At 54.5% G+C, this 27,307-nt stretch overlaps 1 protein-coding gene across 1 annotated transcript in view; it reads left to right on the forward strand.

Annotated features, from left to right (window-relative positions):
- The first annotated feature begins 15,239 nt into the window (after positions 1–15,239).
- The window catches only part of WWC1 (WW and C2 domain containing 1), a 129,033-nt gene continuing 116,965 nt past the window's right edge, over positions 15,240–27,307 (forward strand). The window contains exon 1 of the mRNA XM_066273229.1: positions 15,240–15,875. Within this exon, the coding sequence (XP_066129326.1) occupies positions 15,757–15,875 (119 nt within the window). The 5' untranslated portion in view covers positions 15,240–15,756. The remainder of the gene's footprint in view (positions 15,876–27,307) is intronic.

Below are 27,307 nucleotides of genomic sequence, written 5' to 3' on the forward strand. Positions count from 1 at the left end.
AGGAGACTTTGACAGTAAGTGACAGAAACCCAAGTCAAAGCAAAGACTGGGAAGACCAAAGGCATGACGGATTTCAGGCATGGCTGGATCCAGGGGCTCAGCGGATGCCTTTGCTTCACCCCCAGCTCTGCCTCTCTTAGGTGTGGCTTTACTCCCAGGTGGGCTGTCCCCAGGAAGAGGTGATTGCTGGCAGCCCCAAACCCACTTCCTTGCGGCACCCATGGAAACAGCAGAGAGACCCCTCCCTTCAACTCACAAAAGACCTTGAATTGGCCAATTGGCCCAAATCCCATCAGACCTTCCAAGGCCATCAAGAGAGTGTAGGGGTGGTTCCCCCAAGAAGATAAAAGCAGACAGCCGTGTTCGCTGCTGATATGATGTCCACACTGTGTGGGGGGACAAAGGCCGGGGCTGGGTGTACAGGGTGAATAGAACACGTCCACCAGGAGCTGTAAGTGGGGAACGAGGAGTCAGTGCCCAGTAGCAGCACAACAGAGCAGAGAGCTGGGCGGGCGTGGGGGGCAGGGAAGCAGTGCACTCAGCGTTGACGGGGATCTGGAAGGAAGAACGCAGACAGGCACACACAGTGCGCTGGGAAGATCTAGGCTGAAGCTGAATGACCGAAAAGGCACCCAGTCCCTCAAGGCACCCCACCAAGGCCCCTGAGGTCACCGTGGGCCTTTCCGTTCCTCTGGGGAAAAGGACGCTTCGGTCAGGCACCAGCCTAGAGAACCTGTCCCTGGACAGAACTGTGGGGGGGGGAGTTGGGGGGGTGAGGAATGTCCCCTGCTCCTTAACTCTGGGCCCTCAGTCCCCCCGCCCACACAAGAGCAGGACTGCCTCTCACAGCCATTGGACCAGCCTAGGTGCCCACACAGGTTTTTCATTGTGGGCACTGTGGACACTTGGGGGTGGTGGCTTCGTTTTAGAGGACTTCCTGTACACCGCGGGGTGTTCAGCAGCGTCCCTGCCTCTGCCCCCTAGATGCCCGCCCAGCTGTGACAGCCTAAAATGTCCCCAGACATTGCAAAGGTCCTCTGGGGCGGGGCGGGCCCTCAGCGGAGAAGCCCTGTTCCTCGCTCGTTTCTCGCGGACCTTGGTTCTCTGGTTAGGCTAGTTCTCCCCAAGGAGACATTTATCAGTGCTGGCCTATGTTCATCCAAGGGGCACCCCCAAGCCAGGGGTTCCGGGACTAAGGACGGGGTCCCCACCCTCCCCCAGCCTCTCCCAGACTCTCCCCCTGGCCCCCAGACCTCAGGGGTTCCGGGACTAAGGACGGGGTCCCCACCCCGAGCGACTGCTCCCCCCCAGCCTCTCCCAGCCTCTCCCCCTGGCCCCCAGACCTCAGGGGTTCCGGGACTAAGGACGGGGTCCCCACCCTCCCCCAGCCTCTCCCAGCCTCTCCCCCTGGCCCCCAGACCTCAGGGGTTCTGGGACTAAGGACGGGGTCCCCGCCCCGAGCGACTGCTCCCCCCCAGCCTCTCCCAGCCTCTCCCCCTGGCCCCCAGACCTCAGGGGTTCTGGAACTAAGGACGGGGTCCCTGCCCTCCCCCAGGCTCTCCCCCTGGTCCCCGGACCTCAGGGGTTCCGGAACTAAGGACGGGGTCCCCGCCCCGAGCGACTGCTCCCCCCCAGCCTCCCCCAGACTCTCCCCCTGGCCCCCAGACCTCAGGGGTTCCGGGACTAAGGACGGGGTCCCTGCCCCGAGCGACTGCTCCCCCAGCCTCCCCCAGACTCTCCCCCTGGCCCTCAGACCTCTCTGAGGCAGAGACCCCGAGCACTCCCGGCATAGAGCAGCCACCGGCTCTGACCAGCGAGGGACAGCCCACCCTGTGTGACTGTGGCGAGTGTCAGAGCAGGCCACATGAGAAAGGGACAGGTGGGGAGGGGTCTGGGGACCTCTCAGGGGCCTTCCTCCTGGGCTCGGGGGAAGATGCTAAGGCTGAAGTGGCAGGATAAGGTTTTATTTCTTCCCTCCTGTCCTTTCTTTATGTTAGACGTGGCCGCAGGCCACAGCCCAGGTCCCCTCCTCAGTGTCCTCATGGCCCAGTGGCCGGCACTCTGTGGTGTGCTAGGACCTGCCCCGCTCAGTGACATCACCCTGGTTGGGAGCTTTCCGTCAGCCCTGGTGGGGTGGGGGGCTGTATCCACAGCGTGGAAATGGGCAGATCTCCAGGAGACAGGTGGGACTGGCGGTGGGGAGAGACACAAAAGAGTATGAAAAGGTCAGAGAGCCATCAGGAGAGGATGGTGTCCCTGGGTTAGAAGTTTTCTCTGCTGACTTCAGGGAGGTGGGCGATTTGACGCCCAAGAGTCAAGAACTCAGGCTTGCCACTGTTAGTAATAGTAACAATGATGATGATGATGATGATGATGATGGTGATGATGGTGGTGATGATGGAAATTTTTAAAACTGTGGTAGAAGCAGTAAGAGAATATTTTCTATGTACCCAGATTCCAAGGGTCCGTCTGCCTAGTGTGGACCAGCCCCTGCAGTGTGTACAGATGGACCCCGGTGTCCCCACTCGTCCCTGGCCAGGCAGGCTGCCCGCGCTGAAGGAAGCTGCCCGATGCAGGGTCACAAGGTCACACTGCTCCCCAGGGAAAGCCCACTGCCAGTCACTGGCCCACAGACACGGGGGGGGGGGGGCACCGAGGCCTGGCTGCTTGCCTTGGTGAGTGACATCTGAGGTTGTCCCAGCTCCAGAGCTGGCCGTAGGTGAGGTCTGCTGAGGCCATCGCTGCCAGCTTCCCCTCCTGTGTCCCTCCCCGCCCAGGGGTGTCCCTGAGAGGAAGGGAAGAGAGAGAGAGAGAGAGAGAGAGAGAGAGAGAAAGAGAGAACATCAAACCAGCAACCTCTGCTTCCAGGTGAAGCTCCAACCCGCAGAGCTATCCACCAGGACCCTGACACACTTTCTAAGGAACGCTCAGGGCCTCGTTCCGGGACACTCAGCCTGAGACACCCCTACCCCCCATTCCTTGATGGAGGGCAAGTGCACAGGGCGAGGGAGGCCGGAGACGGTGCTGCCTGGGCCGCCGCCCAGGATGCGCGGCCACCACGCTGCGGTTTCCTACGGAGAGGGCGCTGGGCCCTGCGGACCCGCAGAGAGCCCCCCAGTGCGTCCTGGGAAGCAGGACAGCACAGCCTGTTTGCAGGGGCGGGCTTGGCGGGAGGTTTTGAGCCATATATGTGTGGGGGTGAGAGTCTAGGGGGAGAAGCATGACAAAGCGCGCGCGTGTGCACGCTACCGTTTGTATCCCAAGCCAGCGTCCTTGTTGAAGGGGCACAGCAAGGGTAGGGAGACAAAAGCATGTCACCTGCTTGTTGGATTTAGCAAGACACAGGACTTCTGTGACAAAGAGCCACCTGCTCTGCTGGCGACACAGAGACCCTCCCTGCCTCTGGGCACAGGGCACAGGCCTGCTCTCCCAGGCCCGGGGCTCCAGTGGAGATGTCTGGCCAGGAGTCAGCCCAGCCTCCAGCCCCTGCCGCTGCCCCTGCGTCGCCCTTCAGCGTTCACAAAGCACGTTTATTTATCCCTCGAGGCCTCGCCGGGCTTACTGTTGGCCATCTTCCTGGCCCGCTGCTCCATTTCTGACGGGGGGCCCACTCCCGCTTCCCGGGAGAAGCCTCACAGATGGAGAACTTCCCACCACCTGGAAGCAGGGAGTCCCGTCCATCCACCCCCACCCCCGAACCAGCCCTGCCGTGTCCACAGGGTGGTTCCGAGGGGCGGCAGGGCCTGCCACCCACCTGCCCCAAGAATTCCCCTGCCCAGCCTGGCATTCACAAAGGCACACCTGTGAACCTTGCCCCTCCTGGGGGCAACCATGTTACTTGTTAACTTGCCGATTGGACGTGAGTTTCTCTTCTGTGACGTGAACTGGTTTCTCTTTGCTCTGGAGCTGAGCGCAGGCACCCGGGGAGAGGAGGGTGCCAGTGGGAAGGGGCTCCTGGTTCCCGCACCCTCAGAACACCTGTAACCCCAGTCTCCTTGTAGATGGGTCTAGAACTTCACCCTGCACTCTGAGGCCCAGGTCTCGTGAGCAGGTGGGATCTTCCTATTCCCAGGGTGGGGAGCAGTTGTGTTATCCCAGCCGCTCCGCAGCCTGGATTTAAATGTCGGGCAGGTTGGGGTCTGGGTCCACAGGGTTACTTTACATTCGTGAGATGCCAGGAGACTGAGGCCTGGGAACAGGTGCAAGTCGTCAGCCTCCGAGGCAATTCTGGTCCTTAAGCTGGATGATGGGGTGACCATGAGAGGGGCAGCATGCCCCCCCCCCCCCAGCTGAGCTCTTGCAGGGACATCCAGGGAGTTGTCCGGAAAGATGAACCAGACAGTGTCTCCATCCTAGGTCAGGCTAGAAATTGTGCCCCATGTTCATATCCAAGCCCATATTCCTGTTCCTGTATTTGGAATCAAGCAGGCAAGCTTCTCCCCTATCTTTCTGCTGGCTTGTTTTCTGTATTTCCGCTATACAAATGTTAAGCTCTATGAAATATATCTAGAGTTCAGGCCCTGGGGCTCACCCAGAGAGAGAGAGCCATCAGCTGGGCTGCTTGGTTGTGAAGCCGCTCGGAGCCCAACATCAGAAGCTCAGAGGCAGGAAGTCCACTGGCAGCTTAAGCCATTCTGTCTTCAGCTCAAGGCGGGCGGCCTCGCAGCTGTGGCTGAAGCCCAGCCAGCACTTAGCAAGGTGGGTTCCATGACAGATGCCGAGCTGAGTGGGATGGTGAGAGCCGCATGGAACATAAGACGCGAGACCTCCCCCGTCGTGTACCGGCCGTTAGCATGTGTGCCCCATCTGCGTGCTCTCCCGTCCTGCCTCTGAAAGGCTCGCGTGGTCACCGAGCCCTCTGAGAGGAAGTCGGAGACATCATGGCCGTCACTCCCAGATGCTTCAGCTCGTGTCTCCTAGGAGCTGGCTTCATTCACCTATGTAACAACAACACCACCGTCACTGCTGCACACTGACATGGTCACATCGTCCCAGTTGTCCCAAGAATGTTCTTTATAGCTTTTCTTTTTAAAAAAAAATCGATTTGAGAGAGGAGAGAGAAACATCGATGTGTTGTTCCATTTATTTATGCATGCACTGGTTGATTCCTGCATCTGTCCTGACCAGGGGATGGAGCCACAACCCTGGTGTATCGGAACGACACTCTAACCCACTGAGCTCCCCAGCCAGGGCAGAGAAGGAGTGTTGTTAACAGGAGAGCCAGCCTGCGTGAACGTCCAGAGGTGAGGAGGGTCAAACGTGTCTAAACCACACACACACAAGCTCACCTGTGCGGGGGGGCGGGGGGAGAGAAGGAGGCATAAAATTGATACTTACGCCCTGGCCGGTTGGCTCAGCGGTAGAGCGTCGGCCTAGCGTGGGGAGGACCCGGGTTCGATTCCCAGCCAGGGCACACAGGAGAAGCGCCCATTTGCTTCTCCACCCCTCTGCCGCGCTTTCCCCTCTGTCTCTCTCTTCCCCTCCCGCAGCCAAGGCTCCATTGGAGCAAAGATGGCCCGGGCGCTGGGGATGGCTCTGTGGCCTCTGCCTCAGGCACTGGAGTGGCTCTGGTCGCAACATGGCGACGCCCAGGATGGGCAGAGCATCGCCCCCTGGTGGGCAGAGCGTCGCCCCTGGTGGGCGTGCCGGGTGGATCCCAGTCGGGCGCATGCGGGAGTCTGTCTGACTGTCTCTCCCTGTTTCCAGCTTCAGAAAAATGAAAACAAAAAAACAAAAAAACAAACAAACAAAAAAAATTGATACTTACAACACCCGGTAAGGTGCTTGGACCTACCTGAACACCAGCAAAGCACTGGGGGTGGGTGGGGAGGGGACAACACGATCAGATGTCCTAGGACTCGGTATACAATGGTGGGTCCAGTGGAAGCCCCCGCTGGGAGGCTGTACCTGTCCAGGTGCTGACGGCCCACACCTAAGCCAGTGGAAGAGGAGACGGAGGCGTGGCCACAGGCACACATTTTGAAGATAGGATCCCAGGTTCTTATAAGTAGAAAGCGCATAGGGGCGTAAGGAAGGAATCTAGGATGACGCCCCCAGGTCTCTGTAATTAAAATAGTGTTTCCATTAGAGGGGCAGGTAGGTAAACAAAAACCTGAGGGCCAGTGGTTTGTTTTTGTAAATCAAGTTTTATTGGCACACAGCCATGCCCCGCATGTTTACACAACGTCCGGTCCGTGGCTGCTCTCAGCTACAATGAAGAGGCGAGTAGTTTCCACAGAGACCATATGGCCTGCAAAGCTGAAAATAGTTCTTATCTGGCGCTTTACAGAAAGGTTTGCCAGCTCCTGTTGCAGACACCATATTCCAGAGACGCCTCCGGTAGAAAAAGGATATTTTAGTTCAGTAGGTTTGGGCAATTCTGTATTCACTCTTGCTCTCTTGGCTACTCGCCCTGGAGATAGGTTTCCTGAGAGCTGAGATGTCCCTGCTGTAGGAAATCTCTTTACTTTAGAAGAGCCAACATTTTCCAGAGGTGTTTGCTCCCAGGCTATGTTTTAATTTGACCCTGAGGAATATATATCTTTAGTCCCTGGGTTTAGGAAGACTAGATCATATAATGGATGGGTTAGAGACCACTGAGAATACAAGTTATAAGATCAGTTAAGCCTGACCAGGCGGTGGCGCAGTGGATAGAGTGTCAGACTGGGATGTGGAGGAACCAGCTTTGAGACCCCGAGGTTGCCAGCTTGAGCACAGGCTCATCTGGTTTGAGCAAGGCTCACCCGCTTGAGCCCAAGGTCGCTGGCTTGAGCAGTCTGCTGTAGCCCCCCCCCCCCCCCCCCCGTCAAGGCACATTATGAAAAATCAATGAACAACTAAGGAGCTGCAACAAAGAATTGATGTTTCTCATCTCTCCCTTCCTGTCTGTCTGTCCCTATCTGTTCCTCTCTCTGACTCTCTCTGTCTCTGCCACACACACACACACACACACACACACAAAAGATCAGTTAAGATGCCATTAAAATTCCTTGAGTCAGACAAAAGGCCCTGAGCTTGGGGCTCAGGTCAAAAAGAAGAGAGAGACACATGGGAGGTCATGAAGGCAGAACCCGCAGTCTCCCATCTAGATAACCGTAGAGAACATGAGTGGCGGGGGGGGGGGGGGGGTCGAACCAGGAGGGCGCGCTGAGGCTTGGGGCAAAGGAGTGAATTCCAGGTCAGACACATGGAGTTCTGTTGGCTCAGAGGAAGCAATGAATTTCTGCTTCCAGGAAAATGGCATAGGCATACTTTCGCTCTGCCTCCCATGAACTTAAACCATGTGGGGCATTTAATACACAAAACAAATATATGAAGGCTCTGAAAGTGCAGGGAGAGAAAGCACATGGCGAGGGACCTCAGGACCCGAGGAACGACGTGGTGATCAGTTCGCGTTCCCTGGGTTTTCCTTTTGCCTCACATATCCCAGAATGCATGCTGCAGAAATTAAAAATAAATAAATAAATAAATAAATAAATAAAACAGCAACAAGGCCCTGGATGGTTGGCTCAGCAGTAGAGCGTCGGCCTGGTGTGTGGAAGTCCCGGGTTCAATTCCCGGTCGGGGCCCACAGGAGAAGAACCCATCTGCTTCTCCACCCTTCCCCCTCTACTTTCTATCTCTCCTTTCCTCTCCCGCAGCCAAGGCTCCACAGCAGCAAAGTTGGCCCAGGCGCTGAGGATGGCTCCATGGCCTCTGCCTCAGGTGCTAGAATGGCTCCTGCCTCAACAGAGCAACGGCCCAGATGGGCAGAACATCGCCCCCTGGTGGGCATGCCGGGTGGATCCCGGTCGGGCGCATGCGGGAGTCTGTCTCTCTGCCTCCCCGCTTCTAACTTCGGGGAGGGGGGGAACAACCCAGGAATGGCAATGGGTCTAGACCCCTGCCAGAAAAGGTCCTAAAAGCCTCCTGTCTCTTGTCAAAGACCAGGAAAGACACAGACTAGCAAACAGGAAACTCTTAGATAATAACCACTTGCTCTAGCGAATTATCACAGAAGAACTGCAACCCCACTCTCACCTGCCACTGCAGTCGGGACCCTAAACCTCTACCCCCAGGAGGCTTTGATGAGTTAGGTGCCCAACACTGTCCTGGGATGGTGTCAGAGAAGGCCAATGAGGACCCCACCCCTCCCAGGTGTCAGTAAGACCGAGAGGGAGCTTGGATGTCCCCCTTCACCTGGCTTACCTAGGTGCTGTCCTCCTGACCCCTCCCTCTTCCCTGCGGAACTGTTATCGGAGAACCAGTGTATCTAGGATGCAGAGTCTCAGAATATAAGACAGAAATGTCCAGGCTTCAGTCAAATATCATCCATTGTACCAAAGACCAGGAAGATTTCAGACTGAGTGAAAAAAAGACAATCCATAGATGTCAACCCCAAAATGACAGAGATGTCAGAAATATTTGACAAAGTGTTTGGGGAAACATTAGATCATTTAGAGCTTCTTTTTATTTTTTTAGTTTTAGAGAGAAAGGAAGGGAGAGAGGGACAGGAACATTGATCTGTTCCTGTATGTGCCCTGACCAGGGATTGAACCAGCAACCCCAAACAAAGTAAACCCAAGAAATCCACGCCCAGACAATTAAACTTCTGTAAAGTTGATGCCTTGGCTGGGTGGCTCAGTGGATAAAGCGTTGTCCCAGTGCACCAAGGTCCTGGGTTCAATCCCTACCAGGGCCCGTATAAGCAGCCGCCAATGTGTATACAACTAAGTGGAACAACTAGTTGATGCTTCTCTCTCTCTCTCTCTCTCTCTCTCTCTCTCTCTCTCTCTCTCCCTCCCTCCCTCCCTCCCTCCCTCCCTCCCTCCCTCCTCCACCCCAGACTCTCGAGAAAGAGTAAGCAAAGTATCCAACCTTTGGTATGCTGTGTCACCTCTGGAGGCTACCGCAGCTGAGTGACCAGGGCTGGGGAGCAGGGTGTCAACAATAGTGCAGGAAGCCATGTGTTTGGGGTCAGGGAACCTTACCAGATTTTAGGGCGACCACCTAAAACCTTACACATTTTAAGGCGTAGCTCAGACCTCTGCCCTTGGTAACAGCCCCCTAGGGTTTTCAGTGGAATGGAAACAGGGCTCTCTGGGAGTGGTGAACAGACCCCCCGCTGAGGACCTTTCCACCCGCTGCTCCCCTGGCCTGCAATGCTCCTTCTGCGCCTCTTCACGTGGCCGGCTGCCTCTGGTTTCGGCCGCAGTGCCATCTCAGAAAGGCCTTCTCTGGCCCCGTCTACAGTCGAGGTCCTGCGAGTCCCCACCCTGCCAAACTTTGCCATAGCACCTGTGTTTCCTTCTTGTCATTGACCGCCACGTGCCATTATTTACTCATGTGTTGACTTGTAGACTGTATTTTTTCTTTTTTTTTTTAATTTTAAAATTTTATTTAGAAAATTATCTTTAACACGGTGACATTGATCAATTAGAGCATATAGATCTCAGGCAAACCTTTCAATAGCATTTGAACTGTTGATTATGTTGTATACCCATTGCTCAAAGTCCAATCATTTTTTTGTCACTTTATAAGTAGATTGTATTTCTTCCGTACTAAACTGTAAGCTCTGTGGGACCAGAAACCACCCGGTGCCCTGAGCACTTGCCCCATTGCCTGGTACACAGTTGACAGATAAGACTCTTGTTGAATAAATGAATCAAGAGCCAAGAAGGCGAGAGACCCACCTTTCAAAGAACAACTGTGTTTCAGGGGCTGAGTTGGCACTTTATTTATATAGTCTCATTCAGCTATCATGAGGGGACAGTGAGGTGGGTGTCGTGGCTCCATTTGACAGACGAGCAAACTGAGGCTCAAAGAGGCACAGTCTCATGCCCAGAGTCACACATGGACCAAGATGCAGAGCCAAGTTTCACGCACGGATTTTTTTATTCCTGCCCATGTATTTCCCACTATTCCACCCAGCCATTCAGTCGAGGCAACTTATCTAGGCTTAAGCCTCAACCTTTGCTGCGTTATCTTGTGAAATTCACGCAGACTGCTCATTTTAAAATCTTAGAATGAGGCATCAAACCAGGAGCAGTGGACACGTAAATAGCATTTTATTCCACCCGTCCCCGAACAGTAGGGCGAGAGTTTAATTGAAGTGCCCGGGTACCATGGCGATGCTCGATTTCTGAAGCTCTATAAATACCCCTGAGGCTTCTGCTGGTTACTGCTCCCACCCCCGTTCCCACCAGGGCTCCTCTGAGGCTTCTGCTGGTTACTGCTCCCCACCCCTGTTCCCACTAGGGCTCCTCTTCTGCGCTGAGATGCGACTGGAGGAAAGCTTTGCAGGAACCCCCTCCCTCTACTCACAAGCCTTCTCCTCTCTACAACCCCCTCCTGCCCTTGAGACTGAGATTTCACCTCCTCTTCCTCCTCCTGTGCATAATTTACTTCCTCACTGATGAAAGACACAACAGCTCCCAGCCCTCATTACCCAGAGGACCCTCGGATGGGAGAGTCCAGTCCGCACCATTCCTGACAGCCCAGTGATAGTCGTGTCCAGGAGAAATCCCGTTCATTTCATGAATGAACCAGCCAGGAACAAGGGGGAGAGGAGGAGGCGGGCAGCACAGGGAGCGACGTGGCCCTCCCCCCGTGGAGACGGCTCCATCCAGCCTGTGGGTGGAGCTCCATCCCTGCTTGCTAATCCTCAGGTGCACCTTGTCGCGCCCGGCCGCACTGGTGCTGGGCAAGGACCAGGGGGAGCCATCTCCTGCTTGGAATTCACAGCCCCCACTTGAACTCTGCCCCTCTCCTGGGGAGCACAGCCGGACCTCAGCGGGGCGCCCTCCCGCCTCCCACCACTCCAGGTGGACACGCCGTCCAAACGCAAGGCCTTTGGAGACTAGGCTCCTGGCCGCTCCTGCACCCCCTTCCCACCAGGCTGCTAGTGCCGAATTGACAAGCAAAACCCACCGGGAGCGGACCTGGAACCTTGGCTCTATTGCTGATGACATGACCATAGGAAAGTCATTTCCTTTTCTTTTTTTAAAAAAATTTTAATTTATTGATTTTAGTGAGAGAGGAAGGTAGAGAGAGAGACAGGAATATCGATCAATCCCTTGTATGTACCCGGACCGGGGATCAAACCAACAACCCCTGTGCTGTGGAACAATGCTCTGACCAACCGAGCCATCGTTCAGGGCAAAAAGTCACTTCTTTTAAGTCTCAGTTTAGGTATCTGTAAAATGGGATTAATGAGAACCCGGGCAGTGCCTCATGAATCGTAGAAATTCCATCTCCCTAGGCCCTGGCCGGTTGGCTCAGCGGTAGAGCGTCGAGCGGTAGAGCGTCGACCTGGCATGCGGGGGACCCGGGTTCGATTGCCAGCCAGGGCACATAAGAGAAGCGCCCATTTGCTTCTCCATTCCCCCCTCCTTCCTCTCTGTCTCTCTCCTCCCCTCCCGCAGCCAAGGCTCCATTGGAGCAAAGATGGCCCGGGCGCTGGGGATGGCTCCTTGGCCTCTGCCCCAGGCGCTAGAGTGGCTGTGGTCTCGGCAGAGCGACGCCCTGGAGGGGCAGAGCATCGCCCCCTGGTGGGCAGAGCGTCACCCCCTGGTGGGCGTGCCGGGTGGATCCCGGTCGGCCGCATGCGGGAGTCTGTCTGACTGTCTCTCCCCGTTTCCAACTTCAGAAAAATACAAAAAAAAAAAAAAAAAAAAAAAAAAAAAGAAATCCCATCTCCCTATTTGTAAAATAAGTAGGCAATGCTAGACTTATTTTGATTTTTTAAAATTAATTTTAGAGAAAAAGGAAGATACACAGAGAGAAATATCAAATTATTGTGCCACCATTCATGCTTTCATTGGTTGGTTCCTGTCCGTGCCCTAACTGGTGACTGAACCTGCACCCTGGCTGACTGGGACGACGCTCTAACCAACTGAGCCACCTGGCCAGCGCCGGTTTATGCTCAAGCACCATATTAAGCGCTGAGGACCCAGAGATAAACAAGAAACCATCTCTCCTGCCAAGGCTTCATCCACCCTAACTTTCCCTGGCTTTAAGACGTGTCTCCCCACCATGGAAAAGAACAGTCCATGGGCTCGATGATGAATTCCAGCTAAGGCACGGCTACAGAAAGGGGCCAGTGTCAGCTCAGCCTCAGAAACGTGACTGTGGGCGCGCTCAGGACGTGTGGGAGGGGCGGCCGTGGCGTCAGGGAAATTCTCAGCAGAGGTTTCCACAACCCCACTCCCTTGAAGAAAGCAGAAGCTAACAGGAAATTACTGCTGATGTATCTGTTCCTTGATTTTATTTTATTTTTTTTAAGGCTTAATTTCTCCTTATCATCTTTGTGAAATATGTTACCCGGATGCTCTGAAACACATGTATGGAGGAAACTGGCTTTCTTCTTTGGCGGCTGTGGCGGCGGGCGGCGGGCGGCAGGCGGGGACGGTTGTACGTAGGCGTCTTTTTTTTAAAGACAAGACGGCCTGCTACAGGTACAGGTCTCCTGTGGGCCACCTAGATGAGAAAGCGAACAACGAAAGGCTTGGCCTGTGGTCACTTCTGCTGTGTCCTCCAACTCCACTCATGGGCAGTCAAACACAGCCTTCCACTCGGATTCCTGCAGCTCAGTCACCTGTAGGGTAACGTCCCATTCACCCCGTCACGTGGCTCAGCCGGTTTTACCTTTAATCCCTTTCACGTTTGTCCGCAGCTTTGAAGAATGCCTGGGGGATGATTCACCCACCATCACATGGGGCAGGCAGTCATCTGTGTTATTACCTCACCCTGCTCGCAGCTTCTGGAAGATAACCTGGGAGTCTTTGGTTGGGGTGGTGGGCTGGAATGAAGAAGGACGGACGAGCAGACCGAGGCTGTAAGGAGTCCATGCCTGTTCTGGTCCCGCTTTCCTACACCCCAGCTCGGGGACAAAGGTCCAAAGGAGCAAGCCACATGGAAAATGCTGGGGCTTGAGCACCTGGGCTGGCAGGAAAGTTGAATTTGGCCGTGTGGAAGGTGTTTCCCCTTCACCAGTGAGCCAACCAGTGAGAAGGCTGGCTTGCAAAACAAGGCAAAAACAAAACCAGTAGTTAGGAGGATTGTGACAGGCAACCACGCATAATTTTCAGGAAGGGGAAGGGCACGGACTTGCGTTTGGAACGGCAGATACTTCATGGTTCCCATTTCACTGGTGCATGCTTGTTGCCAGGCACTGGCACTCCGAATGTGCCACGGGGGGGCCCTGGGGTGACGGCTTACTGCCGGGTGCAAGGCCTCTATCCTTCTCTTTCCTTGAGCCTTTACAGCAGGCCTACTGAGTTTGTATTATGTTTTCTAGAGGTCAGGCTGCCACTTGGGCTGAGCACGTTACTCAAGGTCAAAGGGCTAGAAAACAGGGTAGGTTTGGGACCCAAACAGCTTGCTTCCAGAGCTTTTGCTTCTCAGACAAAAAAAATTATGAAGCAAGCATCAGCAGAGACAAGCATTCATCAGCACGTGGAATACTTCAGATCTAGGAGTCGGTCTAGGCGTTGCAGAGGACGGCCAGTCCTCCCTCAGCGTGGTCCACAGGCTCTAGGACTTTAGGAGAAACAATGCATAATGTAACCAATTTATCCACGGAATCATGGATGTAAACAGGAGTTAAGGTCCCAGAGCATAAATGTAACAGAACGGCGCTGAACAATATGACATTATTCGAGGACCTGCTATAATTTAAAGAGAGAGACACACACAGTATAGGTTAATGTTTGAACCTGAATGCTCTAGCGAGGCAGACCCGGATCTACTGATCAGCTCTGTGTCCTTGGTCAATAGTACACCACCTCAGAACTTCAGTTTTCTCATCAGTGAAATGGGTATAATAAGTAGGATTCCCTTACTCCGGAGGGTTATTGTGAGGATTAAGTGAGCTCATGTGTGTGAGGCACCTACCCAGCACCATGTTGATTTTACTTTTGAGCCACGGCCCTAATCAACAGTGGGAGGTTTTTATCTAGTCAGGGCTTGGTCCAAGGAAGTGCAGAGAGTTGTGGGAATTCCCTGTGAGAGGATGAGGAACTCCTACTTTTGGCTGTTGGTGGCCAGCGTGAGGCCCAGGTTTCTGGACTTTCATGCATGGTATCTATGGAATGAAGGAGGAAAGGAAGGAAGGGCCGAACCGAGTCCATAGGTCTGGCCTCAGGGAAGTAACTGACTTTGTGGAAGGCATTTGGAGATGACGAGCTGCCATGGTGGCTCTTCTCTATTGAGGACTGAGACCACAAACTGGGGATTCCCTCCCTTGCTCAGGACACCGGGGCCCACACAACAAAGATGCTGGCTGCTCAGGGAGACTGGGGGGCTCAGTCAAGAGGTCACTGGGCTTCCTTCCTCCAGTCCAGCTTCCTGACACAGATCCAGGGCAAAGAGAACCCCAGAGGGCTCAACACACTCAGGAAACACTAGCCAGTTGATCCTCCAATCATGCGACCTTTTTTGTATTATATTTTTAATTTCTCAAGAAATACTGTCTCTGATTTTTAAATTCCATTTTTTTTTCAAAATGAATTTTGCTTTGTTGTCTTTGTTCTTCTTCAAAACCCCGCTACCCCCAAATCCGTTATTTACCTCAAAGTATCAAAGAAGAGAACACATGTGAAGCGGCTAGCCCACAGCCCGCGAGGGGTTCCGAGGGGTTCCGTTCCATTCAGCTGGCAGAAGTAACTGTTACTTTTACAAAATACTCACCCTGACACCCTCTGGAGTCCTCCTGGGGAAGAGGATTGACAGCACTCCTGATTTTAGGGACCCAGAGGAGAGCCAGCTACATTTGTACATCCGAGAGGTGGGGGGATGGGTGAAACAACGTGGGGAGAAGAATGGAATAAGGAGACAGATGGTGCGTGTGTTGGGGGAAGGGATCAGAGATCCTGGAAAACTTATGTTCCCGGCTTTACAAGAATGTTTCTATTTAACCGCTTCTTGCCTACTCCGGATTCTACAGAACAGAGAAGCAGGGATTTGTAAGATGTGGGGTCACCTGTGCCAAAAGCCTGGACGCTCGGGGTGGAGAGGGCCAGGAGTGTTGGGAAGCAGAGGCAGAGCGGGTCTTGCCTAGCCTTCTGGGGCTCAACTCGGTTTGGGACCCAGGTTAGGGGCGGTCTCCCTCTGCCCAGCCGAGCCGCGTAAGGGCGGGCGGCCGGCCGGCGGTCCGGACTGTCCCACGAGGGGGCGCGTCTCGGGTCCTAGGACCCGCCCTCGCCGCGCTGGGCGTGGGGAGGAGACCTGGAACCCAGGAGCCCGGCGCTCCGCCTCCCGTTTCCGGGGCAGCGCGGTTACCTGCACTGCACGAGCCGCACCTGGCGGAGGCAGGAGTCGCCAAGCCAGAGAGCGCAGCGCTGCGAGCCGAGGAGGGACGGACGGCACCGGCGGAGGGAACGGGGAAGCGGCGGCGGGCGGTGTGGAGGGCGCAGAGCGCCGGAGGAGGGCAGGCGGCAGCTGCGCTCGGCTCGCTCTGCCCGGCCGGCCGGGCGCGCACCCGGGCCCGCACCGCGCCGCTGCGGGCGCACATGGCAGCCTGAGAGGCCGGCGGCGGGAGAGGCGGGCAGCGCGGGGCTGGAGCTGCGGGGCTGGAGCCGCAGGGCCGCATGGACAGCCGCGCCACCCGGGCCGGCGCTCACTAGGGCCCCCAGTCCGCGGGCGCCACCCCACCCCCCTGCCCCGATTATGGTGCCTCGGCGGCCGCCCGGACCGGGCAAAGCCGGCGGGAGCCGCTGAGCCGGGGGCCCCAGCGGCGGCCGGGAGCTGCATGGGGGAGCGCGGGCCGCGCTTGGGAAGATGCCCCGGCCGGAGCTACCCCTGCCGGAGGGCTGGGAGGAGGCGCGCGACTTCGACGGCAAGGTCTACTACATAGACCACACGAGCCGCACCACCAGCTGGATCGACCCACGAGACAGGTAGGACCCCAGGGGGCCTCCATACTCCCAGCCGGGGCCCCTTCTGCCCTAGGGGCCACCAGCCGAGACTGGCCAGGAGGGCAGGGGTGGGGGGAGGCTCAGCCAGCCGCTGGCGGTCTCTTTACCCCAGCCCCCCCCCCACTCCCCTTAGGGAGCGCTGGTCCCGCCTCTGTAGGCTGCTGGGAGGAGGGGACAGCCAGGGAGTTGGCCCAGACTGCCCCCTCCGCCATCCCTAGGTGGAGGACTTAGGCCCCAGCCCGCACCTGCCCAGAGTTTTGACCTCAAGCTCTAGCCCCGCCCCTGCCCCCTTCAGGACGAGAAGTCAGGCGGGGGCAGGGGGACCGAACTAGCTGAGGGATGCTGGAGCGGCCCGGGGAGGTTTTTCTCTGCCAGGGGAGGAGAGCGCGGAGGGGGCGGGGGAAGCATCTGGTTTGGAGGGGGTGGTAGGGCCTTAGGATTCCGGGGAGACTGCTGGAGGAAGGACAGACACTCCGCGCAGGGGAAGGCAGCCTGGAGTAGTGTGATTTTTGACAGGTGCCTCCAAGGTTCTGGGAAGAGCCTCCGAGCGCCCGAGAGGCCTGGAGGCCAGGAGTGGGAAGGAAAGGAAGGGGCTGGGCGGGCTGATCGGGGAGGCTGGTTCTCCAGGAATCCCCAGCAACTTGAAAGCTGTTAGGATGTATAGGTAGAGGTGAGAGGCCGCCTGTGAAGCCCTACCCAGTGCCTCTTCCTCCTCCCTTTCTTCCTCTGGCGACCCGGCTCCTCAGCCCTGCATTAGCGCGTCCTGACCTTGGTGGCCACCACACCAGCTGTAGCACGGGATTTTTTTTTTTTTTTTTTTTTTTTGCTGAGGCAGGTGGAGTCTGAGATGCCTGGTGGGCCTCTTAGCTTCCAGACTTTCTCCCCGTTTGCACTGCCTGGCATAGCTCTGCACCCTTGCAGCCCCTCCCGATGTACATCCTGGGGGGAGGGAAGGACCACCCTCTGGGAAGGCTTTGCTGTTGTCTTTTGCTCACACAGCCTGTGGTCAGAGTGTCTTAAGGAATGTGGAATTTTTACCTGGTCATTGTGACCTTGGGCGTCAGGTGCCTGTAAAGCCAGGAGGTGAATTTTCTGGACCTCCATTGCTAGGTTGGGATGGAGTCCCAGAGGCTAGGATGGGTGTGGGACCAGGTGAGGGGTAGTAACAAAAAGAAAAAGCAGAAAGAGGATGTGGGTCCAGATTCCCAGTCGTTCCTGTGAGCGTGTAAGTTTATCCATTCGACATTTACTGGGTCGCTCTATGCTCAGTAGCTTGCTGCTGAGTGTCTCATTACGGTGACCTGGAGGAGAAATTTTTAGTGCTGGAGCAAGCTGCTTGAACCTTTGAGCCTCAGTTTCCCTGTTTGTCAGACGAATGGTTTCCTCAAAAGGGAAGCAGTAATAGTGGACATCTTAAAAGTTGGGAAGGACATGGAAGATCAGCGTCCAAGTCCCACTTTCAAACACAGGAGAAAATTTGAGGCCCAGCAGTGCGAGGGGCTCATTGTCATGTTTACGCTACTCTCGTGTGCCAAGCTCGTTACCGGCTCCGAACTTCTAACCTTCAAACATATTCCGACTCACTCTGCTTCCCCACCCGCCTCATGGTCCCTTGTGTTGGTGAACTGGGCGGCCCCCTGTCCTCTTTTAGAACACGCACAAGTGTGAGCTCCCGTGTCCTCCCCCAGTGTGGGTCCTGGCAGCGTCCTGCAGCAGGTGTGCTGGGTGTCGGAAGTAGACAGCCCCACACGCAGCTCTGCTAACTCACTCCGGGTCACGCATCTGCGGACTTTTCTGGGGCTCTGAGTGGCTAACATGGCTGTCGAAAGCCTCTCAAGCAACAGTAATTCCTTACCCTTGGAAGAGGGCAAGCAGTCTTGTTTCTGCAAACACCTGATTTGAGCATAATTTTCCAAATTCTAATTATTGTATGTGGACCAACCACCTTCACACTATTTTGCGCTGTCCATCTTGCTATTGCTTACTTAATACTTGACTTCATTTACTTATTAAAAAAAAAAAAAGTTTATTGACTTTAGAGAGAGAGAGGATGGGAGAGAGGGAGGGAGAGACAGGAACATTGATGTGCTCCTGTCTGCGCCCTGACTGGGGATGGAGCCGGCAGCTTCTGTGCTTCGGGACGATGCTCTAAACCAGCTGAGCCTGGCCTGTGGTGGCGCAGTGGATAAAGCGTCAACCTGGAAGTGCTGAGGTCGCCGGTTCGAAACCCTGGGCTTGCCTGGTCAGGGCACGTGTGGGAGTTGATGCTTCTGGCTCCTCCCCCCTCCTATCTATCTATCTCTCTCTCTCCTCTCTAAAAATGAATAAATAAAATTAAAAAAAAAATAAAATAAAATAAACCAGCTGAGCCATCCGGCCAGGGCCATATGTGACTTTCTATCAACTCAATTTGAAATTTTTTAAACCACTTTCACAAGTGGGAAACTAGCAGTTTCTATTGCCAGAAATAGAAAGGATCCTTCAAAATACAGTGGAGGAAAAAAATAAAAAGAAAAGCTACCATCATGATATTCTAGCTCGATACTGTGGCCTGCCCACGACCCCAACATTGGGCCCAGCCACAGGCTTGTGCCGCCTCTGTGTTAGGCCGATGGGTGAGCAGTGGAGAGGAATGAAACAGACTAGTGCTTCAGGGGAACCACTCACTTCTTCGCCTTGTACCTCCTGGTCATGCACCTGTGCTGGGTTGGGGTGCGGCCCCTCAGCCTGGGACTGACTCTGAGGGGCTCTGTGTGCCATCCTGGGGTCCCTGTTGTAACCAGCATTGGAAGTTTGGGGAGAGAGGTGCGCACAAGGCATCCACTCTGGGCGCTCCGGAATCTCCTTCCTGCCCACAGCTCTCACATATGATTTCCGACTCCTTGGCCTCTTCTTACCCCTCCTGACTTCAGGACAGAATTTGAGACCTATTTATTTATTTATTTATTCATTCATTCATTCATTCATTCATTCATTTTTAGAGAGGAGAGAGACAGAGAGGGAGAGAGAGGAGAAAGAGAGACAGAGAGAGAAGGGGGGAGAAGCTAGAAGCATCAACTCCCATATGTGCCTTGACCAGGAGAGCCCAGGGTTTCGAACCAGCAACCTCAGCATTTCCAGGTTGACGCTTTATCCACTGCGCCACTACAGGTCACGCTCAGGACAGAATTTGGGGTTGGGAGTAAGTGGGGGAGAATAACAGGGCTGTGAAGAGGAAGGGGAAAAACATGAGCAAAGCCTAGAAAGAGCCAGACTTCTTTGGGGTGCTGGGATAGGGGAGGTAAATTCTGCCAGGATGCCGTACTTTCTGTTCCATAAGATGCACTTACCCCCCCCCAAAAAAAAAAGTGGAGGGGGAAATGCCCATGCATCTTATGGAGTGAAAAATACAGTATTTTATTAAATACTTTAATACACCATTTGGTTCAGAATATTTTTTTTTCCTTATTTTCCTCCTTAAGACCCTGGGTGTGTCTTATGGTCAGGTGTGTCTTATGGAGTGAAAAATATGGTAGTTCCATCTCTGAGGCCAGTTAGTGCTGGGAAACAAACAAGCCAACAAACAAAAATTGCATAAAAAAATTCTGCGTCTCAAGTGTGTGTGTTAACATTTGCCTGGGCTTTTTCCTTACCTGAATCCAGGCGATGCCCCTGAACTTACAAAGAAGTTGGGTCCAGTGGTCCTTCAGTCAGAAAAGCGATTTCTTAGCCACCAGGAACAGAATAGCGTCTCTGGTTACCAACCGCTGAGAATGTCCTGGCACATTCCTCCCTGGGGCCGAGCTGTTGTGTTTGCTGTCCGGCCCGGAGGCTGCTGGGGGTAGGGATTCCAGTTTTCAGCTTTTCCTTTCACCAGAGCGTTGGAAGAGCAGCAGCGAGGCAGCTGACCGTGCCAACTCTGTCCCCTTCTCGCCCAGGGGAAGGCTGGGAGGCTGAAATTCCTGAGGACGGTTGTCCCAACAACCGGAGAGGGTCCAGTGGGCAGCTTGGGCCCTGCCCACTGGGCCAAAGGCTCCAGCAGCACCCCAGGCTCTTGCTGAGGCATGGCCCGCTAGGAAGGAAGGTGAGGGGTCCCCAGGGAATGAGGTGCTGCCCTGTGGAGTGCTCTTCCTGTGGCAGACGAGCTGCAGGTGCTCCTGGGAGCTCCCAGCAAAGGGCATGCGTGGCACGGTGCGGGCATGGAACTTAGTGGGCATGCCAGAACACATGCACGGATTGTTCTCTGAGGAAGGTTGTTGGGTCTTTGGCCCTGCCAGAGAAGGGTCCTGAAGCCTGACCCCTGCTCCTTCTGGTGTTGGTGGTCAGACCTTCTTCCAGGGACCACCTGCAAACCCGGCACCGTTTCCGGTTCTGTGTGAGAGAGTACTGGAGGCCCCCAGACTAGGGCGCAGGGAGAGGACTTAGCAACTTCTCCCACGACTTGAGGAAGAACTTTGGCTAACGCTGCCATTTCAAAAATAACCAATATTGTAGGAAATTGGCTCTGTAGCAGTTGGAAGATTAAAAAAAAAAAAAAAATATATATATATATATATATTTTTTTTTATTGGTTGGATTTAGAGAGAGAGAGGAAGGAAGGGAGAGAAAGAGGGGAAGAAAGAAGCATTCCATTGTTGCTCCACTTAGTTGTACTTTTATTGGTCACTTCCCATGTGTGCCCTGACTGGGGATCGAACCCTCAACCTTGGTGTTTCGGGACAGGGTTCTAACTTTCCAGGGCAGCAGTTGGAAGATCTTAACCTCCTCCGGTCAACAGACCCTTCTGAGAATTGGACAAAGGTTAAGATGCTTCCTGAAGAAAAGCGTGGACACGGTTTTTGGCATATAATTTCAGGGGGCACATGGACCCCGCATTCATAAACTGCTGCCCTAGATTGACTTAGAAACTACTCATCACTATCTCCTGCTTATGTCCCCCGCCCCCCATTTAGCTAGGTTGGAAATAATGATTGTTTACTGCATTCAGGTAGCTTGCTGAGAGCTTTACGTGGGTGATTTCTTTTAATCTACCTGCCAACCCTGAGAACAGGGAGTTATCTACTCAAGGAACCTGTAGCTCAGGGGAGCTGGGTTTGAAGCCACTCTGACAGGCGTGCTGACTCTCCAACCCTGCAGTGTTTCTGATCACTGCAGCGCTCAGCTGCTGGCTCGGTCAAGGCCCACCAGCCTGCCTGGTGCCTGAGGAATTTGGCTTGGGGGAATGGAGCTGGGACAGGCATGAGCTGGCTTACCTGCCACCCTCTGGCCCCAGACCATGGCTAACCCGGGAGCAAGTGTGGAAAATGGGAACAGGGTGAGCCTTGGAGTCCTGGCATCTCGGATCTGCTGCATGCTACCTGAGCGAGCTTGGCAAGGGACCTACGCTCTCCAGGCCTTGGTTTTGTTTTCTGTAGGATGGGGAGATGCACATACGCTGGTGGCAAGGGTAGTTCTGAGCATAAAGTAAGCCAAGTCGGGTAGGGCAGCTAGCGCAGAGCCTGACACGTGGGAGACACTCGGGGTCGCCAGCACATTCAGCTTTTTTTTAATTAATTTTTTTTTTTTTTGTATCTTTCTGAAGCTGGAAACGGGGAGGCAGTCAGACAGACTCCCGCGTGCGCCCGACCTGGATCCACCTGGCACGCCCACCAAGGGGCGATGCTCTGCCCATCCGGGGCATCGCTCTGTCACGACCAGAGCCACTCTAGCGCCTGGGGCAGAGGCCAAGGAGCCATCCCCAGCACCCGGGCTATCTTTTGCTCCAGTGGAGTCTCGGCTGCAGGAGGGGAAGAGAGAGACAGAGAGGAAGGAGAGGGGTTGGGGGAGGGGTGGAGAAGCAGATAGGGCCTCTCCTGGGTGCCCTGGTGAGGAATCGAACCCAGGACTTCCATACGCCAGGCCGACGCTCTACCACTGAGCCAACCGGCCAGGGCTACGTTAAGCTTTTTACTAGAAGTCCCCACAAAACACTTAAGTCAAACGGAGACTGAGTTACCACCTAGCTCTCCAGCAGTTGGCAGACAGGTCGTGTGATCCAGCATTCTCCTCTCACTGGTAAGGCTGAGACTCACTGACAAGCGACTTGCCCAGGGTCACACAGCCAATAAATGCCAACCTTGAGTCTCCAGTACCGGTCTCCTTTTCTCTTTCTCTTGTGAAAACTCTTCCCTGAAAATCAGATCCAGTTTTTCCTTGTCTGTTGTAAGTGGTTTGAGAATCTTTTATGCTTGTGGCTGAGTTGTTCAAAATCCCTGTTCACTGTGTCGACCAACAGGTTTCTTCCACGGGGCCACAAGCGTTGCTCAGTTGTGTCATAGGAATGTGTTATTTGTTGAACGGTTAAAAGTACCAGCAACGCCTGACCTGTGGTGGCGCAGTGGATAAAGTGTCAACCTGGAATGCTAAGGTTGCCGGTTCGAAACCCGGGGCTTGCCAGGTCAAGGCACATGTGGAAGTTGATGCTTCCTGCTCTCCTTCTCCTCCTCCTTTCTCTCTCTCTCTTTCCCCTAAAATGAATAAATAAAATATTTAAAATAAATAAATAAAAATAAAAGTACCAGCAACTGTGAGTTGCTACTATATATATAATCGATTAAGATGGATTTAATTGATTATTGTCCAACTAGTGTCACTTTTCACCAATTTCTTTTTCTTTTAGAAAGATGCATTCTTTTTAAAAGATTTTTATTTATTCCTTTTAGAGAGAAAGGGGGAGGAACAGGAAGCATCAACTCCCATATGTGCCTTGACCGGGCAAGGCCCGGGTTTCAAACTGGTGACCTCAGCGTTCCAGGTCGACGCTTTATCCACTGTGCCACCGCAGGCCAGACCTTCACCAATTTCCTAAGCAGGAGTTATAACCACCCTGTCGTGGAGTTGACGCAAAGCCTCTCTTCTCTGCGCTGCTTTTTGTGATCCACTAATTAGAGGGCTTTTCTTCTTTTCCCATTCCATTGAGATATCTTAAGCCAATTATTAAGAAATATATAAGATTAAAAATTGCTAGTATAGATAACAGGAAGAAATAAGAGACTTTGGAACCCATAAAGGAATAAAGAAATAATAAATGCTAACATGAATGTTCACTCTATGCTGCGTACCTAAGTGTGTTTATACTACGAACTCACTGAATCCTCCCCACCAACGGCCAGCGAAAGACTGTTATCTGGATCTTCTGATGAGGAAAGTGAGACGGAGAGAGGTGAGGAAACTTTTTCAAGGTCACTAGTAGGTGATGCAACCAGGACTGGAGCCCAGGTAGTAAATTCCTGAGGCCGCAGTCATCGTGGCTGTCATCGCAGGAGCAGCTCCAGGGCGGTCTGTGGACAGGTGGACCTTGATTGAGAGCCAACGTGAAATGAGCTAAATTAAATTCTCTCTTGGGTCTCAGGGAGAGGTGGGCAGAGGAGGCTGGATCAGAGAAGCTGGTGAGGTCCACGTGGCTTAGGAGATTGTTGGGCACAGACTTGACCTTCAGGGAGTAGCCAGCTAACCAGAGCTCTTGGGAGGGACAGGGCAGGACAGGGATGGAGCCGGGGAAATTCAGAAGGATGCAGTGTGGGGAGGGTTCAGAGTCCTTTCCAAAGGCGCTTGGGTAAAGGCTCCCAACAGCCAGGGAATTAGGAGCCATGATAGCTCCTCTCTGTCGCCACCCCTCCCGCTTTCAGCCTCGCCAAACTGACCTGGTTCTGCAGTCCCCGGGGACCTCAAGTAGCTGGGAAACACTGCGCTTTTGACAAGAGGAGAATCGGGTTGCCTTAGTTACTGGGAAGGTTGGAATGCCAAGCTCAGGTGCACATAAGGAAAGCAAGGCTCGACAGCAGTGGCCATTGGAGGTGCTGCAAAGCTCTGGGCTGGAAGCAGCCTTGGTCTGGTCTTGAAGGCATTTGCAGGGGGTGTGCCAACTTAGCTGGTGTGGGCTGTCTGTGCTCAGTGTCGGGAAAGTGAGGATTTGCAGCCCCCCTGCTCAGCGAGGGCCCCCCCCATCAGAGAAATCCACTTCCTTTGAGAAAGGCTTGGGTGACATCACCTAGCGCTTCCACGGGGGGTGGGGGGGCAGGGGAGGGGGGCCGGGACAGGGCTGAGTCTGTGTGAACCCCCCCCCCCCGCCAGCCTCGCCCAGCACAGAGGACCAGCCAGCCTCACACCCTCTGGTAGCACAGGGAGCAGACAGAAGGCTCTGGTCATTGTTGCTGCTGCTGCTGCTGACCAGCGTCCCGGCTGTGCTGAATCCCTGTTTCAGAGTGAGATAAAAGCCGAGAAAACTCAGAAACTGGATACAGTGGCGTTTGGTTATCTAACCTTCACCAGCAGGCCATTAGGCCTCCAGCTCCTGAGCCGAGAGAGAGACCTCGTGCCAAAACAATGGGGGGAGATTGAGGAAGGGGGTGGGCGGGGACAGGCGGTCACCGTTGTGTAGGAAGAACATAGAACATTCTATAATGATGCTGGCCAGGGCGGTGGGGGTGGAGGAGGGAAGAAAAGGACAAGTGTGGTGGGTCCCACGCCCCCTCCCTCCCCAGTTCCCTTCTCAGTGCTTCTTCTACCCGTGACATCTCAGCACCGTCTGGAAGAAACGGGATCTTTCAGTTTCAAATGTCTGCCTAAGAAAAGGGACTGAGGCTTAAGTTCTCGTTCAATGGTCAGCCAGAAAGAAAAAAAAAATGAAGCTGCATTAAGATGAGGGACACCTTTGTTGGCTTTTTTCTCCCCCCCCCCCCCACTCCATTTATCACTCTAGCAGCCAGGAACACCAGGCCAACGGCAGCTGCTGACGGGCCCCCAGCCGGTTGCCTGCTGTCACCGGGCCGGTTAGGTGGCAGCCCTGCCGTCCCCCCCCCCCCCCACTGGCTTCCTCCCCGCCCAGTGACAGTGGCTTGTTTGATTCTATTTGTCACTGGGGCAGCCCTCAGGATCCACTGACTGGTATACCGGCCTTGGAATGGGGTGTGTGTGTGTATCAGGATACAGGCATCAGGTGGCTGTGCTCGGATGAGATGACCCTGGGACAGCCTTCCAATCCCACATCTGTTGGGGGGCCCCTTTCTTGGATAGCTGGAGCTCCGTGAGCATCTTGCCTGCCTGGGTCCTCCAGGAATTCCTTACAAGGGCAGCGTTTGTCTCTGTGTCATTGACAGTGAGGACAGTAGCTGGCACCTGGTGCGAGTGATGAGGCTCATCATCATGGTTTTATCTTGAATCGTCTTTGTCCAGTACCCCGCCAGTCATGTGCAAGAAAGACACAGCGGCTTGTTGTGTTTGTCCGGCATTGTGCGAATAGGGAGGCTGACCACAGCCGAGCGACAGGCTCAAGCTCCTACAGGTAGAAGAAAGAGGCAGAGCTGGAGTCTGAATGTAGGTCCGTCCGATTTCAAAGCCTTACTCTTTGTACCACTGTACGCCCCCCGGTGACTTCAGAGACAGGAAGGGAGGAGAGAGAGGGGCCGGAAAGGAAGATGGATTTTTATAAAATTTAATTTATTGGGGTGACATTGTTAATAAAATGATATAGGCTTCAGGTGTACAGTTCTATAATACATCATCTGTAAGGGGAAAGGGACTTTTAAAAAAATCTTATTGAATGATTTTAACAAGAGAGTAAGGGGGAGAGAGAGTGAGAGAGACAGAAACATCAATTTTTTTTTTCTTGTATGTGCCTTGACCAGGAATTGAACCAAAGCTACCTGGCCAGGGCGGAAGGGATATTTTAACTACAAGGAAATAAACAGAAACACACCTGTCAGCATGCAGACACCTGGTTCAGTAGGGAGCAGAATGTTTGTGGGGTTCCAGCCAAACATCGCTTTGACCTACCACACTGTTCCCCACAGTGGGCAAGGCTTCATCAAGACCTTCAGATCTTCAGAGCCAGCTCCTGGCTCCGCCCTTCACACCTCCTACATGACCTTGAACAAGTTCCTTCTTCTCAGCCGTGTGAGGGAAGCACCTGCCTACCCCCCGAGGGTTGCAATGAGGGTGAAATGGCCTCAGGCAGGTCACGCACGTCTTACTTAGCCTGGCACCTGGGGCACCTCAGGCTTCTGGGTGGGAGCTGTGCTGACTTGGGCCCGTGGACCCGCCCGCCTGTGTGTCTGTGTGTCAGGAAGGGAGCGGGAGCCATCGTCCTCACCAACTCGGGTCTCTTCCTGGTGAGCCACAGTGACATCAGCACCTGCAGGCCACCTTGGCAGCGCTCCTTACCTAAGTCAGTCAGTATATTCTTCTCCCCCTGGTCTTATCAGAGCCAAGCCCTTCTGAGGAATTTCTGGAGTGAAGAGACTCCTCCGGGAGCCGGCTGCGGGTGAAGCAGGTTAATGAGCTGTTGTTCACAAGGCAGAGCTCAGAGGGCGGGGCAGAGACTGGGGGTCTGTGGAGTTCAGGTCCCCTCACTCAGGGAAGTGCCCCCTCCCCATGCACTGTGCATTGTTGGAGAGCCTGCTGACTTTAGCCCGATGGAGGCACTGAAGGGCACTGGTATTTATCACGCCCCACCCAGCTGGGGGCTGGCCATTCACTCAGCAGGGATTGATTGAGTGCCCACTGGGCTCCAGGCCGTGTTGCCCATGGGGGAGGGTCAGAGCAGAGTCCCTGCTGTCACGGGTGGCCCCTGGGACCAGGAAGACAGTCAAACAGTCAAACAGATCAATTGCACGGTGCATGAGGGGGCTTGTTGTCTTGGAGTCTTTAGCCCATCTTAGGAAGGTGGGGGGCAGGCTCATCCCAGACGGATGCTGGTTGGCCGTTGGGATGTGAACTTAGACTCACAGAGCCCGGAGACCTTTGTGCCTTCAGTAGGGTGCTTACCGGGAGCCTGCTGCGGTGCGCAGGACACCGGGCTGAGTGCGGGGGAGACAGGACAGGTGGTCTCCCACTCAGCATTCACTGCAGGTCGGTGAGAGACCGCGTCACCGACCTGCGCCACCGGGCAGACCAGACATGCCTGGCTCTCCAGTCCCCGGCTCCCTTCCTCTCCTGTTTCGTCTGGACACGGCCAGTCATTCGAAAATATTTATTGGAGGGCCTGTAAATGGATCGAGTGTCTGTCACAGGCTGGCATTGGGCCAGCGCTGGGGGTTCAGCTGTGATTAAACCAACAAAAATACTAGCCTTGCGCGGGCAGGCAGGCGGAGGCTTCAGAGCCCCCTGGAGGGCTTGTTAACCCCGCTCCCACCCCCAGTGTGTTGGGAGGGCTGCTGGGGGGACGGAGATTTGCATTTCCAACAGGTCCCAGTGGAGGCATTGACTCTTTCACAATAACCTGGGAGGAGGCATCCTATGATCCCTGTTTTAGAGCCTGGGAAACTGAAGGAGGCAGGTGAGGTCACTGGGCCCTCGTTCTTATGCTAAGAAGGCTAAAGGAAGTGGTCCCGGAGCTGACCCTGTTTACCTGCCTGGCTGGGATTGTTAAGGGCCAGTCCTATTGTTCGGCTGGCCCC

Source organism: Saccopteryx bilineata, chromosome 4, assembly GCF_036850765.1.
Source record: "Saccopteryx bilineata isolate mSacBil1 chromosome 4, mSacBil1_pri_phased_curated, whole genome shotgun sequence".
NCBI classification, from domain to species: domain Eukaryota; kingdom Metazoa; phylum Chordata; class Mammalia; order Chiroptera; family Emballonuridae; genus Saccopteryx; species Saccopteryx bilineata.